Source organism: Siniperca chuatsi, linkage group LG13, assembly GCF_020085105.1.
Source record: "Siniperca chuatsi isolate FFG_IHB_CAS linkage group LG13, ASM2008510v1, whole genome shotgun sequence".
Lineage (NCBI taxonomy): Eukaryota > Metazoa > Chordata > Actinopteri > Centrarchiformes > Sinipercidae > Siniperca > Siniperca chuatsi.
The window spans coordinates 13,986,885-14,004,023 of NC_058054.1; the positions used below are offsets into that span (position 1 = coordinate 13,986,885).

The window sequence follows — 17,139 nt, forward strand, 5'->3', positions numbered from 1 at the left end:
GTAGAAAATCTGAGTATACTCTCTGGATGACTGAATAGGAGTAATGAAGCTGACGTGGAATGTGCCCTCTCCCCACAGCAGAAAACAGTGGGATGTTGTCAAGTTGTTTTTGTCCAACATCACTATAATCTCAAGGTCTTTTGAGTGCTTCTGAGAGACAGGCAGGGAGAAACAGAGACAAAGGAAGAGTGAAAAAAAGAGAAAGTGTGTGTGTTTATCAGTCCATAGGATTTGCACAGACTGCAAGCTATTGGAACTAATTACATTTTGGTCAGTTGACTCACAGGGAAAAGTTTTATTGATACGTGAAAACAGAGTATATGCAGTTAATGTTTAGCATTTAGGCTCTGATGTCATCATGCCCTGCAGCATACACTTCAGGCTGCACACAGGGAAATTGGGAATGACTATAACAAAATCTTCCCCCACAGGAATTTTTGCAGTGTGAAGTGTAATGGCAGAGAAAAAGAGTGAGTAGAGCATTGTTTGCTTACCCTATTTTAAAGAGTACGTTGAATATATGTTGCAGTGAGTTGAGTCAATCACACTCAAACAAAAGGTCACAAATTACATTACAGTTTTTTGATCTGTTAAAGTTAATGATCTGCTGCCTCTCCCTGCAAGGTTAAATGTATTGATTTATTATTGAGATTTTGTTTTGTTGTTTAACTGCCTTTGCTGATGTGTATTGTAATGATGGACATGATGTAATGATGGATATTTGGCGGAGTGATATACCACAAGAGACAAGAGAGTGATGTATTACATCTGCTGTCAGAGTTCTGTTGTCCAACTTTTGTGTCTGTCATTAAACTGGACCAAGTAGCCCTGAAGAAGCTGTCCCCATGCTTTTACTTTTACATGCAACTTGAAATTAGTTGTAATGCACTGAAAACTTAACATACATTTGCAGTCAGAAGCCCTGAATCAGAAGTCAAAAACAAATTTTCCACCAAGTTCAATTATTGTGTAATGTTGGATCAGGGCACAACAGATTGATAAATACCATAACTCTAGTTTATGATCAGAGTTGAAGGCCTGTAATGGGGCTGTATATGCTGTGAAATCATGTAGTTTTACATTGCATGTGCATGTATCATGATCCCATTCAGCCCTACTTCACATCCATTAAATCTGGAGTGACTGTTATGTGATGGTAGAGTAACTCATTAAAAAACTATATTGGTGATCATAGAACTAGAGTTACAACATGTAACTACTGCATTCATTTACAGGTCTGTTGTGCCACTACAAACCTGGAGTTTGTGTCACGTTTCACAAATGGCTGTCGCTTGGAAATTGCAGATATATTTGTGAGTTCTACAAGGCTCTCGTGTGCTTGTGCATGGATTCCAATTATGACGTTTGTTTTGGAATGATCTCATGTTGTAAATCACAGCTGGCATGTTGCATGGCTCCTGGAGAGGGACCCATTCAAATCCAGCTTTAAAATCTGATAAACTGGGCTGGCATTGACCATGATACCATAATATAAAAAAAACTGATATGATATGCTTTTTTTTTTGCAGCTGGATCCGTTTTACATAATCCAGGGGAGGCAAGAGAAAATGCAGCCATTGTTAACTGGATAGAGCAGTTTTATCACTAGAAGTTTTCTCCTCGTGCCTTGTAGGAAAAAATCATCTCTGGAAAACCAGTTCCGTTGCATGCATGTTGGATGCATGCACATGCTAGCTGTGCCATCTTCTTGCATGATTGCATGATTGCCAGATCTGACGGTTAGCAGCTTGTTTTTCTCTCTGTGTCAAAGGTTAAATGAGCTTTCATGGGCAGATTGTTCCCATCTGCTTCATTTACTTCAATAAGAATCAACCCTTTAACAAGCCCTGTCTTTCAAGAAGAGGCCACTGATTTGGCTCCCTGTCAAGCCTATAGATTATATAACAGTGTTGGGATTCTCTTCACTAAGGCATGTTGAAAACTTGGCATGGTGCAACGCTAACAAAGGCGGTAGCTTGTGTCTAATGAAGCATGGCAGTATTACTCAGCAAGGAAAACATGTTTGTTAACAGTAACAGTCTGCTTATGCTGCCTTTGGTAAATCCCAAGGTTACAGCCAAAATTGATTTATTTAAAAAAAAGTGTTGACCTCCACTTTACTTAAATGGTATATGTGTTGTAAAGATAAACAATTCAAAATGTGTTATGCACCAGTTGCTGCTATCTTTAGTTTCCAGTGTTTTCAATAACACACTGTAAATCCATTATCTTGATACGTTCCCAAAATGACTCTAAAAAGGTTAACAAATTACTCTTCATTACACATTAAGACCTCCCTTTTAACAAACTGCTTCACTTGAAACCAAACAAAATGATCTGGAGGACATCTCTCTAATCAAACAGAACTAATACTGTATCAACAAACATTAATTGACTCAAGTGTAATTTAAACACATGCAAATCTGAAGAATTATGGCAAGCTTTTAATTAGTAAAGAAGGGCCTCCTCAGATGTGTCATGCCTGGAGGAACTATAGAAACAGGATCCTCCACATGATACTGAGAAACTGTTTTATAACAATTTATGTAGCTCATTAATATTCAAGTTTGTATAGTGTGCAGATTTAAATTTCAATGTAAAATGAGCAAGCCTAGTGGCCATATTTACCATTGTAAATAAAACTGTATCACATGCATAATTGTCATATTATGCATGTGATGCATTTTGTCTCTAATTGTATGGTGAATACAAGGTGCTACTGTTTGCTGTCTTATCCATGGTGTTGACTTTTATGTTTGTTTTATATTGTGCCCCCCTAAAGTGGATGAGACGTAAGCAAAAAGAAGTAGCAAATCGGAGAACCCCCTTCCATGAAAAATGTGCCCCTCTATGCTCTTGTTTTTGACTAGAGGTGCAAGAGGATATAAGTTGGCATTGGTGAAGAGTGACGAGTGACGACAATATCTCTTACTCCTCTTCACGAGTAGTATCCCTTTACATCCAAATTGAGACTGCAAAATTTCCTCTTTTAATGACAAAAATATTTCACCTTTCACAATATATCAAAGGATGGATCATATTACTGTAACATGGATGTGCACTTGTTTGCAGTATGCATTCATGACATGCTCGCAGCACCTCTACGTGGTGAAATTCTAGAAGTTAACGTCTACCACCTTCATGCCCATCCCAAGGAGAGCAAGTGAAGTATCCAGAGCAAAGGTGAAGTTTCAGCCAACTTTTGGTAACTTTTGCAACACAACAAATCAGTCATCCATTTATAAAAAAAAATATATGTAATTGGGGTTTTATACTTGCTATTGCATACATGTGTGAGTGTGGGTGTGGGTGGAATATTTTTGTGCTCACATGGAGGACAAACGTAGGTCACTGTATTTTATTTACGTCATTGTATTCAACCTCTGACTGAGCACTCAATCTCAAATTAACACAGATAAGAGCGAAGGAAAGAAAGAAAGACAAATAACGTACAATCTATGTACAATCCATTTTATTTATTTTCTATTTTAAGAAAAGTGTGTCTACTTAACGAAAACCCCATTTATATTACTTTGTATGATGCAATGTGCTGGTAAAATATATATTTTGTTATAATTTTTCAATCCTTTGGGCCTCATATTATCTCAAATCTATAATCACCTTCACTTTCTCTTGACTTTCTTGCTACTTGATGGTGAGCAGTGTTGTTGAACCAGTGTTGTTGAACTTTGTGTTTGTGTTAGCCTAAAGGAGCATGAACGATCTTTGAGACAAATATTAACACATGAAACATATTAACGCATGAAGGGAATGTCCTTTCAGAGCAAGGTCACTTACATGGTCTTTTAAGGCATCATTATTTTTGGTCACACAAAATTACCACAAGTTACATGTACAGTATAGTGTTTATGAATCATTGTACATGTGCAGGTTTAATGTGGTGCTTTATAGATAACCAGTTTCATTATACCTGCAGTATTTAAACTGGAGAAGATCAGCCACGTATGGCTACTGCCATGATTTGGAAATGTCACATGGGTGGGCATGTGCATAAAATGCATCCATTTTTATTATAAAGAGAATTATGGGAAAACATGATGTTTAGTTTTCTCGCAGATTCTTAACAAAGGGGGCTCTGACAAGATGGATGACGTTTATCAAAACAATAAACATTCAGTATGTGTACTGTTTTTTTTATTATTTCAAGTATTGTTATTTTATGCCTTTATTTGATAGGAACAGCTGAAGAGAGACAGGAAATGTCAGAGGGAGAGAGAGAGAGAGATGACATGCAGCAAAGGGTCTGGGCTGGACTCGAACCCCAGCTGCTGCAGAAAGGACTCAGCCTTGTACATGGGGTGTGCGCTGTACCAGGTGAGCCACCGCGGCGCCCCAAACTAACTTTCCACTATTTTGTTTAGTATGTGTATGCAAGTCATCATGAATCAATACATGAAATGCAACTGTTCATACTTTCAAAGAATCTCTTCATCAGACCATCTGACATAAAAACACCGAATTAAGTATTTTTAAAGCAGCATAACAAGGCCACATCAGTTCACCAGATACGTGGTGTGTTTTCCACCACAATGCCCAGCAGTACAAAATGTAACACATGTTTTTAAAATGATCCTGCAGTTATCACTCAAAGAATATGTGTTTTTATTCATTGCTGATATTAAGAAGAAGCTAGAGCACAATGCTACAATAGATTTGACAAGTTATATAACAAATGTGATTTGTCCAGATAAAATATCCTCTGTGCTGCTTATTTGTTGTTCATGTATTCATCAAAGCGACACACATCTGCATTCAAAGAAAACTGTGTAAGGAATGTAGCATTATAGCTAGAAAGTGAATGATGACATTAAAAATAATAATATTTGAAAGCTGAATGTGATTTTAGGTATACTGGAGATCAGTTCTTACAAACACTGTTCAATTCATTGGGTCAGAATGAAGCAGCAATGGCAGACTGGGGACAAAGGCAAAATTCTCAGAAAAACGTTATAAGCCACCATACATAGCTTTGGTTAGAATTTGTATTTTGCTGTTTTATTATGTCTATATACTGTATGTTCATGTATGACTTCCACTGAGGGAGACATTGTCCATATCTATCATGGTACGGTGACATGTATACCTTTTGAAAAGTGAAAATGCTATAGGTGTGCATTCACTAAAATTAATATACGATCCAATCCAAAATTACATGTAATAAAATTAAGCATTAGCATCTTTAGCTTGTGTCACTTCCAGTCACTTGTCCAGTATAGTTCATTATACTGTTAAGAGTCAATGCACAACTCTTGTAGAGGTTTAAGATTTCCAGGTGAAACTGAACTATAGGCTTCTAAAAGTGAATAGACTTTTGTTGGCTTAGAGCAAAAATCGTGATCCAGTTAGTGATGTGAAATAGACGCAAGTGTAAAAGAAGACAGAAAAAAATGTGCTTACGCCCAAAATAGTTTCAGTTTGGCAGCTCTCACACTTTTAACATTTTTTTCTTAAGGAGCTGCAGACATTTTTTTCCCCCTCAGACACAAGTGGGAGGTAAGTGTGTTATGAATTTGTGGGAAGCATGGCCTCAGATGCTCACTGTCGACCAATGAAAGCACTGGGGAGCTGCTTACAATATAAGGTCATATAGCTCTTCACATGTTTGCAATCCCTACTTCCTGAAGATCAATATCAGAAGGACACGCAAAATAGGCCGCTACAGTTTATTCCTTTGGCACTTGAACTGACAAATAAAAAGAGCACTGTACTTTATTTTTATTCATCTGAATTGAGTTGGAGTAATAACAGGAAAACCTCTGTGAGTGCAGATTAATTTAAGTTTTTAAGTAGTTAAGAAATGTTAGCAATTATAGTAAAAGGTCTCAAAACATTCTTAATATACAAAGTTATGGTGTTTTCATTGTATTTATTTATTTACTTACCCACGTACTTATGTCGAGGTCACAGTAACACCCAAAAGGAATGTCTCTGATGAAAACAGGTAAATGTAAAAAAGGAGGGACGGTCTTTTCTTACAGTGATCTCTCTCTTCAGCCTACAAGGATACTGTCTGATCATCATAAAGATAACATGTTTGTGTTCATAAGCAGTGTTTCTTCCTGGAGGCTTATCATGGAACTTTTGAAGAAAAGCAATGTGTGTGCGTGTGTTTGTTAATGTGCAAACACTTAAGCACTTGATCCAGATTAAATGGAAATGTGGAATTTTACTTGCCTCTTTCATGACACAGACGTTAACTTGTGGTTTATGGTTTTCAGGGCTGTTACACATCCTCTAAAGCTGGATGTCTTTACCAATAGATTGGTAAACCAGGCCTTTGTTGAGATTAATCCTCATATCCTACCTGTTACACAATAACTAGATTCTTTACTTTTTTTCAACAATGAGGTAACTTCAGTCAAAAGGCACTTTTTTTATTCCCGTATTTTATTAATCTTCCCTCCTTATCACAGCTGCCCTAAAGAATAAAAACAAATCTAATATTGTATTCTTACCAGAACTTGGTGTGTGTGGGAGTTATGCACTAGAGTATATTTTTACCAGTGGTGAAAGACGATCCTTTACTTAAGTAAAAATAGCAATACCACAATTTAAGCAAGTTAAAGTCGCACATTCAAAATTCAAAGTATAAAAGTATTAGCTACAAAATGTACTTAGCATGGTCCCTTCCAGAGATTTATGTTATATATAATATATTATTGCATTGTTATTATTGAGAGATTAACATGTATGTAGCATTTTAATGTTGCAGCTGGTCGAGTTGGAGCAACTTTTTAATACTATAACAATGTAAAGTAACTATAGCTGTCAAATAAATGTAATTGAGTAAAAAAAGTACAATATTTCTCTCTGAAATGTAGTGGAGTAGAAGGATAAAGCAGCATCAAATGGAAATATTCAAGTAAAGTACAAAAACATTTTGATATCACAATAATATTGCTATAATATCTGTACATTGTCATTCTAAAATTACTTTATGATGACCATAGTTTGGTATTTTTTTTAAATCGGGTAAGTTGAAACGGTCAGTAAGTTTTTTTTTAATTGACAAAATGGCATTTTACCGTGTAGTTCTGCACTCTTCCAAATCTAAGTGTTTTTGTAAATATTGTGCTTACTCCAGCGTGTTTTCAAAGCTCTGATATGACTAAGATGCTGAGGCTGACTGAATCACTGTGCGGTAGCACTGTGTGCAACAGTGCTACTGTTTGCACAGCAAGCAAATCCCATGACTCCGCCCCCTGAGCAGGCTGTTTAATTCCCGTGGTGATGCCTGGTTAGTAACTTAATAAAGCTGCTGGATGCAATCCCGGGGCACAATGTGTGGATCATGTTCATCTGACAGACCTGCTCTCTGCTCCACTCCTGCGTTGACACAGCCTGCTGCTTTCCTGTAAGTACTACAGGTCACAGCCATTTCAACTTTTAGATGTGATGTGAGGGAGAGATGTCTCTGCTAGTTGAATAACTCACCAGGACTTATGAATGAAAACACATCACACACAACGGGGACAGAGAGAGGGAGAACATGTTATTGCATTTGGTAAGTTTTAGCCTTTTGACCTTAGGAAAGAAATGACTTGAAGTTATCAATGCTATGTTGCCTTGGAGGTTTGCTGAACAAAATGTAATGATATTAAATTTTAATTTGCAGCATTTTTCTAAATGTACAGTGACTTACAGATGTTTTATTCATATAAATCATGTTCTCTTCAGAATTAATAGCATTAATTAAAATGTTCTTCCTTCCTGGTTAAAGTTCAGTGAGTGACAGCAATTAAACATTGTATGCTTTGTGATAATTTGCCCCTATACACAATGTTTAAAGAATGCTCTGTATGGCATTTTGTGATTGAAAGTCACTGGCTTAAATCCCTAGTGGAGTTATAAATTTTGTGCCCAGAGGTAGCCATCCTGATAGGGTTCAGTACATTTCCAGCCAAATGCACACACCAGGAATACATAAGTAGGCTAATCATTTTGCTCATTATTCTTTTTGCCAGGAGGTTCCTGTCCTGGTGTAACTGTCAGAGCATAATGGTGGCTTTTAAAGGGATCTGGACCAAGGACTTCTGGAGAGCTGTGTCTGGAGAATACCTTGCCACTCTCATCTTTGTCCTTCTCGGTCTGGGCTCCACCATCAACTGGGCTGCAGGGGAGGAGAAGCCTCCCCCAGCTGACCTAGTCCTTATCTCCCTGTGCTTTGGCCTGAGCATCGCCACTATGGTGCAATGTTTTGGCCACATCAGTGGTGGACACATTAACCCGGCGGTCACTGCAGCTATGGTGGTGACTAGAAAGCTGAGCCTGGCAAAGGCGTTGTTCTATGTAGTGGCTCAGTGCCTGGGAGCCATTACAGGTGCTGGGATCCTCTACCTAGTCACACCTGCTGCTGTTAGAGGGTCCCTCGGTGTGACCACGGTAAGAATCCGACCATATACATTTATACTTTTGTGTATGATAAGTTTTCTTACACTTAAGTAAGTTAAAGATCATTAGGAAAATCTTCTGTTTCCAAGGTGAACTCTGGCATCTCATTAGGACATGGCCTTCTTGTGGAGCTCCTTATCACATTTGAACTGGTCTTTACCGTCTTCGCCACCTGTGATCCCAAACGTACAGACCTAGGAGGCTCTGCTGGCCTTGCCATCGGCTTTGCTGTAGCTATTGGTCACTTATTTGCAGTAAGTACCTTCCTGTAAGTCAGATAAGAGATAGATATGAAGGCTAGGAGACCCTCTCACCCTGTTGTTATGTTCCAAAATTCTCATGACTCCAGCAAGATGAAAATCTAACTACAATACATCAGCCTTAGAAATCTTCTGCAACCCCATGCACATATAAGCTAACACTTCCTGTGCTCCCAACCCCAACAGTGAAACACTGATTTAAAGATCTATCTCAAAATCTTATTAAATTCAACACACTACATTAAAGAATTGTAGAACAAGACTAGTTCTAAGTGCAAGCCTCTTAAGTATGCACTGAAAGCTAGAGCACTGATGCTTCTTGGAGAAACAGCAGGTGCTTTAAAGCATCTATTCTTAAATGTGTGATATTGTACGCTTCTCACTGATTCACACCCACGTGCACATCTTTATTGGAGGCTGCCATCGCATAGCAACCAATCTCTGGGGGCTCCCTCAACCCTGCAGAGCAAATGAATGCACAGGGAAATAGATGTTATCTCTCGCACTGCTCAACTGATTTCTCCCTCGGTCTGTTTAGTGAATGCATATGTACATACATTATAACTTGCATTAGATATATTTTGCAGAATAAGAAATGTAAGTCAAAGTAAGACAGCATTATACCTAAAAACATATCATCTGATGATAATCTTGTTCAAAACTATGATGTTTTGTCATTTAGACTGAAAACAATGCTGTTATGTGTCTTCTAGATCCCTTATACAGGAGCAAGCATGAACCCTGCGCGATCCTTTGGGCCTGCGATGGTCACACTTAACTTCGAGAATCACTGGGTAAGAGATACTTCCCTTAGAGGTTAATCTTTCTTCTAAGAGTTTCCGTGGCCAAAATATTACCCAGTTACTCCTGATAGTGGCTGGGTCAGTTTGATTGATGTGTCATTTCTGTATCACTAAGATATTTGCACTCTAGTATAATAAATTAGCTCCCTGGTTCAAATGCTATGTCATGATAATATGTCAAAGTGCTCTGAAATAATTAGCAGTAGCAAATTATATTTAAATTTTATTTTAATGTCCTGAAGAGGGCACACTCTACTACACTAGGCTAGTATGGCATGTTGAAACCTGGTAAGGTCACATTTTCAGCACCACTGCAAGAACAGTAAAGACAGCTGTGACCTAAAGATATAATCAAAGAAGAGTTTCACTTATATCAGTAAATGCAGGGAGAGAACCTAAATGAGGTGCTTTAAATGCTAATTAAAAACCTTACATATTACCCTTCAATTTATGACTTCATCCAACAAAAGATGTGCGAAGGAATCACAAATTTACAGCATTTTCACCTCTAGCTACATAATGAGATGTCACTGAACAAGGTGTTAAATAGCATTAGCTCTGAATTTTTTGTGTCCAGGCAATTATTTCTACTGAGCTATTTGCAGACAGCTTGGTGTCGTGTGTGTGTGTGTGTGTGTGTGTGTGTGTGTGTGTGTGTGTGTGTGTGTGTGTGTGTTGGGTGATGTGCTTGGCTTATAACACTGTCAGTAACTGTCACTGTGGCTGGTATCATATTCAGAAGTGTCTTCTCTTGGAGGCAAATGCTTGATGCCGCGGATGCTGATCTACCTGCCCCTGATGAAGGTTGACCCTCTTTTCCCAACAGAGCAGGACAGTTTGACAGTTTTGGAAGGGATGCCAGTGCTGCATTTTCTTCACAGTAATAAAACATCTCCCATGGGCACTGATTAACCAGCTGGTTAATTAAGGTGTTTGTCTTGCTGTTTATGGTAGGTGTACTGGGTGGGACCCATTCTGGGGGGCATCCTGGCTGCTGGTCTGTATGAGTACCTGTACTGCCCTGACCTTGACATAAAGAAGAGGCTGAAGCAGGTCTTTCAGAAGGACACGTCAGGGAAATACAGGGAGGTGGACACAGAGGACATTGCCATCAAGCCGGGCTCCATCCACACCATCTCTGATCTGGAGAAAGCTGAGAAAAAAGATTTCCAGGACTCGACAGGAGAAGTGTTGTCTTCAGTATGACTATCACGTGCACTGGAAATGGAGACCAATCTGTAGACCAGAGTGACAGTCAAACTTGTGAGTGTCCATCTTCAGCCTCTATCCTAAAAGCAGAATATAATTTCTGTCCATGAGGCTTCACAGCAAGGCTGAATTACCCTCATTGTCATAAAGCTAACATGATGTTATGGCTCAATCCTACAAACATCTACAACCTGTTCAATACTTCTCCCGAGGCCCTCCCGAGGCCCTCCTGAGGCCCTCCCTCAATGATTTAGTAGTAGTGTTGGCATGCGGTGCACATTGCACGTTGCGGAATGACAGCCTGCAATACATTGTGTTAAGGAAATATGTGTAGGGTCAACTAATTATGTGAGGTCATCACTCTGAATTGGAGAAGTGAAGAAGAAAATGCAGCCTTTTTATTTTTGGATTAGTGTCACATTTAGTCCACGTATTGTATATGTAATAACAGGAGAGATTTTCCTTGTGATCATTAAGCACATTACAGGTCCCAAGCAATGTAAGACAGCTCTGACAAGCTTTATATCAGAGTTGTATTACAGTGCGCTCTATTTTCAGTGCATTAGTCAGGGAAACAACCAGTTCATCTTTATGGAAACACTGTACTGTAAAAGTCTATCTCCATTTTTTGGTGTTTATTATGTTTATTACTACATAATGAGTGTATTTTTTCTATTTCATAAAATTGTGATTCTTAGCTGTTTTTATTTTATAAATCTAGATTTGGTTCTTGTAACACATGTCTTGTTTCTCTGTGTGATTTGCTGTATTACATACTTAAGTATTTAACTTATTGATGATTTGTTGCTGATCTGTCTTCGTGTTCAGATATTTCTCAGTTCTTGTTCCATGCTCACAAACTGGAAGTGCTACAAAATGGAAAAGATATTAAGTTGTAATAATAAAGTAATTTTTATTTAAGTAACTGTTAATGATTTGTCTTTGGTTTATTAATATGATTTGAAACATGCAAACAGGATAGCTGCACAAATCTTCCTCACGTTCATAAGAAATCTAGTGACCATACCATAAGGCTTTTCACTTGAGTCACTTGTTTCTGGTAGTAGGAGCTGCTCACTGGGGAGAGGAAAGGTTCAGATCAATGATGGATTGGCTCATGTACCTTTAGATTATGTCTCCCTATGGCCAGATAAATGTTCATGGATGTGTGGTCCTTGTGAGTTAAGTCTCACAAATATAGTCTGAAAATAGCTGCATGTAATCTCATTCCATCAGCAGAGAGCGCATGAAATGATACCACTTTGTGATACGAAATAGAGGCGATCTGTTATGTCTGCACTTTATTTCCTTTGCTAAAAGAACAGGTGCACTTAAATCTTTTACTGTAGTGTGGAGGAAATGATCAGCCCCACTGATCCTGCTGCATCAACTGAAGTTGTCTACATGGTGCAACTATATTGCATTTGCAAGGCAAGAATGCCATTATAATTCAGATACTAAATCAAAATCATTTTTACTCCTACATGGTCTAACCCCCATTTCACCTTCCTCTCCAAATAAGTGCAGTTTTCATGTGTGACAACAGCATCACCTACTGGCCATAACATGATTCACCTACTGTGAAATAATGCTCCCTTTTGTATTTCTCCAGGGGAGGGCAGCCACGAGCCTTGGAAGGTAAGGTTACACTACAAATGTGGGTAGACACAAGTCAGTTTTATTCATAAGTCTGAACCACCTTTCATTTGAAATTGGTCCAGGCCATTAATTCAGAACTACACAGGAGGATTAAGTATTGCATAGCCCTATAACAGGAACCCAGGACTAGAATAGGAGCCTAAGTGAGTTAATTCTAAAGTACTTTTTTTCAGCCTTGGTATTCTTAGCATTTCTACAATTTTGTGAGGGGATTTTTATTTTCCCCAAAGCTGCCTAAACTGAACTGCATTCTCAATACTTTTCTGTATTAAAAGGTTGCAGACAGTTGTCACAGATTTAACTCTTAAAAGTCCTGTAAGTAGAAAGTAGAAAAGTAGTGTGATATTGTTAATATTAACAAATGCTGTTCTTCAAGGCCTACTGGAGTTGAAAATGCACAGCACTGAATTTTTCAGCAGCACTATCCTTTACCTGCAGGCATGCTGCCTGTATCCCTTAAGGCTTCAGTGACTTGAGGCCAGCACCCTCTCAGCTCCTCCTTAATCATCTTTATAGCCTAAATAAATGAGTACATAAATCTGATGTTTCATGCATTGACTATTTCCTCTTGGGACAGACAATGGGGAATGGGCTCACTCGGTTTTGATTTATCGGCCTTTGCCCATCTGAAGATTAAATAAAGGGAGACAGGTGAGGAGAGCAGTCCCTATTGGATTGGAAATTTGGTTTTGTTATGACTCTCATATTGGTGAGGGAGAGTAAAAGTATTCATATGTGGATTCTGTGTGCATGCAGAGCAAGATATTGTTGAAATTCCTTGTGATACATTTCCATGCTCTTACATAAATGAGCAGATGCTGTAAAGTGCCAAACAAATGCTAAGATTTCATTATAAAAATGTTCTCTCTGTGTGCTGACAAACTTCCAAAGGCTTGCTGTCAACCCCTCAATTAGGAAAAGGCTAATAAAAAGCGACAGCAAATAATAGACCAACACTTTTTCAGCAGTCTGTTTGTTAACATCACGGCTTATCAGCAAGATGTTGAGCAGAAAACTAATAACACATGGATAGCCTTCACAGTGGCTGCCTCCATAATTCATTAAGTTACATTTACATTCAATGCAAATAACAATAGCTATATGATGGGATATTGTTCTAACTAGAGCTTCATTTGCACATCATACAGATGCCAGCAAAGTATATCTCAAAGCGCATCTCATGCTTATCTAACTGAGAACAGACAGATTTCTTGCGACTTGAAAATTCAGATTCTCAATTCCCAGCATACAACAGAAGGGGCAAAAGATAAAACACACACCTTAAAGATCATTAGCAAATAATATTTGGGGATTCATGAAGAAAAACAGCGTTAAACACTTGTTTAATAATTCATACTATAAACAAGAAAGTCTCCCACTTCCTTAATAATTTAGACGTAAGCTAATGTTGATTTATTCAGGAAGGTCTCTGCCACCAGCACCGCCTGGAGTGCCCAAATTTGAATTAAAGTAGGACAGTAGCAGGCGAGTCTGTAATAACATTTGTATAATTTTATTATTGCTCTGGGCTCAGTTCATTTCCTCCTCCAGTAGCTGCGTGAAATTGTTTGATTCTGGAAACTGCCTTGAGTCTGCGGCTCTGGGGTTGGAGGGTGGTACAGGAACAGGAAGGCATGCGACACTTTCTCTCTCTGTCTGATGCTGTCAGACGCATAAATATACACACAACTCCACGTACACACACATACACACATGCAGAGAGAGAGATAAATAACTTTGTTATTCTGGGTTTTGTAATACTGTTACATTGCCTCACTTAATAACTCAAACTGTCTTGAGAATATGATTGATATTCTCACTCACCTTGTCACTTATGATAAATATTTTACTGCATTTATGTGAGATAGCTAGGAAGCGGAATAACTTATTCGTTACATTATCAAATCATATAAATATGAGACTTTGTGTTTACGTCTTTTTCCAGTAGAGAGATTGCCATTTCTCGTTAATATTAGTCAAAGAAAGTCACTTCCACCATCCCTGTGCAAAGACTTTGTTTGTAAAGAAGCTTATCTGATGAAATTCCAGCTTTTTGTAACTTATACTAAGACATGTTTCATTTAATTTGGCCCACGAGGAAAAAATTAAACTTCATAATCATTTGGAAGTTTACTAAGCTATCAAGTCTTATCTCGTGATGTCTAGTCTGTGGTGTTCCGCTGCTATACTGTGATTTTGTTTACCAATGATAGGACTATCATTTCCAAAATGGTAATTTACAAAACTCTGATTACTCGAACACAAACAATCAAGTTTGGGAGGTATTAGCTCCTGTAACATACACCTGAGACCCCGGTGGCTTTGACACAGGAAGGGAGGGTGGAGAAGTTCTGATTGGTTTCCTCGGGGCTCTGCTTCCAACTTCCCACCCGCACACATTCCCTCACTCCTCCTCCCTCCTTCAATTCCTTTATGCAGAGCAGCCCAAACTGCAGTTTGATGAAACACATTTGTTTGACTTAACTCTTACCTCGCCATCACGGCTAAATCTCGAAGGCCTGTCGGTGTAATGTGGCCCAACAGCAATTGGGTTAATGAGAGGATATATGTACAAGTGTGGGACTTGACCGGAGGAGCTGTTTTCCATTTGGGTTTGGTCTGCTCGTGTTATTAGGGAAACCTTTATTATTGTTGCCCTCTAGTGGGAACCATATAATAGGATTACATTTTATTAGAGCCTCCCAGCATTACCCAAGCAGCCCCCTCCTCTTGTCTCTCTTCCCCTCACAGTAGTGTCACTGACTCCTCTGTCCACTGTGGGTGGGATGGGTGGATTTGGGGCTGAAAGGGAAGCCAACATATATGGCTGCAAGTAATCACATACAATGGGGACCCTCGTCCTTTCTTAAGTTACAGAAAAAGTGACTCATCAATATAAAATCTTGGTTTTTGATCACTTTTGTCAAATAGAAAACTGAAACCATTTCATGAGCAGAATGGACTCTGTCATGTGTGCCATGCTTGCTTTGTAAGCTGTAATAACCCCATTGTAACAGTGAGGCAGAGACAAACCCCACAGATTTTGCATATTGAAAGTTTCTGCATGAACAAAGACACAACTATAGTGCACGTGCTTGTTGGTTGTCTTTACTGTTTGCTATTACTATAATTACCATTGTTAGTGTTTAGCCTTCCAGAGCCATACCTTATGGTATGACTTGGACTATATTGTAGCAACAGTCATTCTCCAGAGCTAAATTTCATTGTGCCAAAGATAATATTTGCTGAACAATTCTGGCCTAAAACTGTGCAACCCTGCAGGGCAGACTGAGTCAGGCTCTGGAGCAGCTTCAGCACTTTCCCTTATCCATCCCACTCCCTTACATAACCACAGGCCATTAGAGGGGTGTGACGAGTATAGCAGCAATTATTAACATGGTCTGAGGCTAAACCAATATCGCTCTTAGTCCACACTGACTGGTTTGGACCAGGAAGGCCAATGTCAATCAATGAGTGCAATGCTTGTTTACATGGTTTAGCCACTTGAATATCTGACACTAGAAACAAATGTGTTTTGAGCAAAGCAGTATCATTGCTTGCTCCTAGATATTAAAATACACATTCAGATGCCAAAAAATTTCATGAATTGTCACATATGATGTATTGATAATCAGTTAAACATCTACAGACAACAGCAAAACAGTTGAAATTTTACGAATACTCCATAACCTGTACAAGTAAAGTATTAGCCGTAATTTTTGCTAAACAGCAGCCACTTTGGCCAGAAGTGACGAGTACAGGATAATGCTAAATGCTAAAATGCTATCTAACAGTAGCACAAGTAAAGAAGGATCATAACATCACCAAAGAGATTTGGTGATGTCCATTATATCATTGCTAACATTAGCCACTATAAGCTACTGGTCATACCAGACCTAGTTAGGCTGTAGCTAGAAAACCCCTGAGTGTAATGAGTTGAGAAAGGGTGTGTTTCATTGTTTATAAATTTAACTTTTCATTTGTAAGAGGAAGAGCGTGTTACATAGTTGTGCTTTAAGTTATGACAGAATGGATAGATAACCAAACTAATTAGCTTCTTTTTTTGGTGAAATTATGGCAGTCAGTTTCCCAATATTCCAGCAAGCAGAATAAGTTTCCCAGGATTCCTCTCTCCTTTCTCCCATGTATGCATTTATAACCCTATGATGTCATTCAGGCTAGGCAGTTTCTGTTTGGGGCAAACTCACATCTGCAACCAATCTGGATAATTTGTCCACCAAAATATGGTGCAGCCAGCCAGTGCTGGCCTGTTGTTGCTGCTGTAGCAGTTAGGTCTAGATCCAAGGATAATACCACCCTTCCACAGCGGCATTGGAGCAATGGCTTTGTTTTTTGGTATCAAACACCGCATGTATTCAAAGAACTGCACTGGTTAGTCTCAACAATATCTGATGCATATTTTGAATACTGAAGTGAGAGGATCCCATTATGAATGGGCTCCATTTGTGTGGAAAATGGATAACGTATGGGATTTTAAGGCCTGCGGTGTTCTTCGTTCACTATGGTTTGTCAGACTAATGGCATAAAAATGTGTGTGTGCCAATGTGTAGGATAATAGTTGAGGCTTGGTGTATCATGCGCCAGCCAGTAACCTTTGGGGCAAATAACTTTATACTAACACTTTAATCCTGTGTTTGTTTTCCTTTGGGACATGCTGGTCAAAAAGTGGAAAGTTTAATGGTCCCTGGATCGGAGGGCAAAGGATAGCTGGCCTTTCCTCAAAAGCAATTCTGTTTATCATCTACAAAAGATGCTCTGAGAGGGAAGCTTGGAGA

At 38.8% G+C, this 17,139-nt stretch overlaps 1 protein-coding gene across 2 annotated transcripts; it reads left to right on the forward strand.

Annotated features, from left to right (window-relative positions):
* Positions 1-178: 178 nt before the first annotated feature.
* aqp4 (aquaporin 4) lies at positions 179-11,616 on the forward strand. Of its 2 annotated transcripts, XM_044220647.1 has the most exons (8): positions 179-470; positions 1,236-1,313; positions 3,073-3,183; positions 4,198-7,375; positions 7,986-8,403; positions 8,502-8,666; positions 9,386-9,466; positions 10,430-11,616. In XM_044220647.1, exons 4-8 carry the CDS (start codon positions 7,284-7,286, stop codon positions 10,679-10,681), a joined length of 1,008 nt encoding a protein of 335 aa, XP_044076582.1. In that variant the 5' UTR covers positions 179-470; positions 1,236-1,313; positions 3,073-3,183; positions 4,198-7,283; the 3' UTR covers positions 10,682-11,616. The 2 variants fall into 2 exon arrangements, with proteins under 2 accessions (XP_044076582.1, XP_044076583.1); XM_044220648.1 differs by lacking the exons at positions 179-470; positions 1,236-1,313 and having other exon boundaries at positions 3,027-3,183; positions 4,198-7,525.
* Positions 11,617-17,139: the final 5,523 nt, after the last annotated feature.

Excerpts from the sequence above, each read along its gene's own strand:
- aqp4 (XM_044220647.1), top strand. The coding sequence starts at position 7,284 with ATGCAATCCCGGGGCACAATGTGTGGATCATGTTCATCTGACAGACCT. Across the intron at positions 8,667-9,385 it reads CTATTGGTCACTTATTTGCA|ATCCCTTATACAGGAGCAAG; the intron begins GTAAGTACCTTC and ends TGTGTCTTCTAG. Across the intron at positions 9,467-10,429 it reads TTAACTTCGAGAATCACTGG|GTGTACTGGGTGGGACCCAT; the intron begins GTAAGAGATACT and ends TGTTTATGGTAG.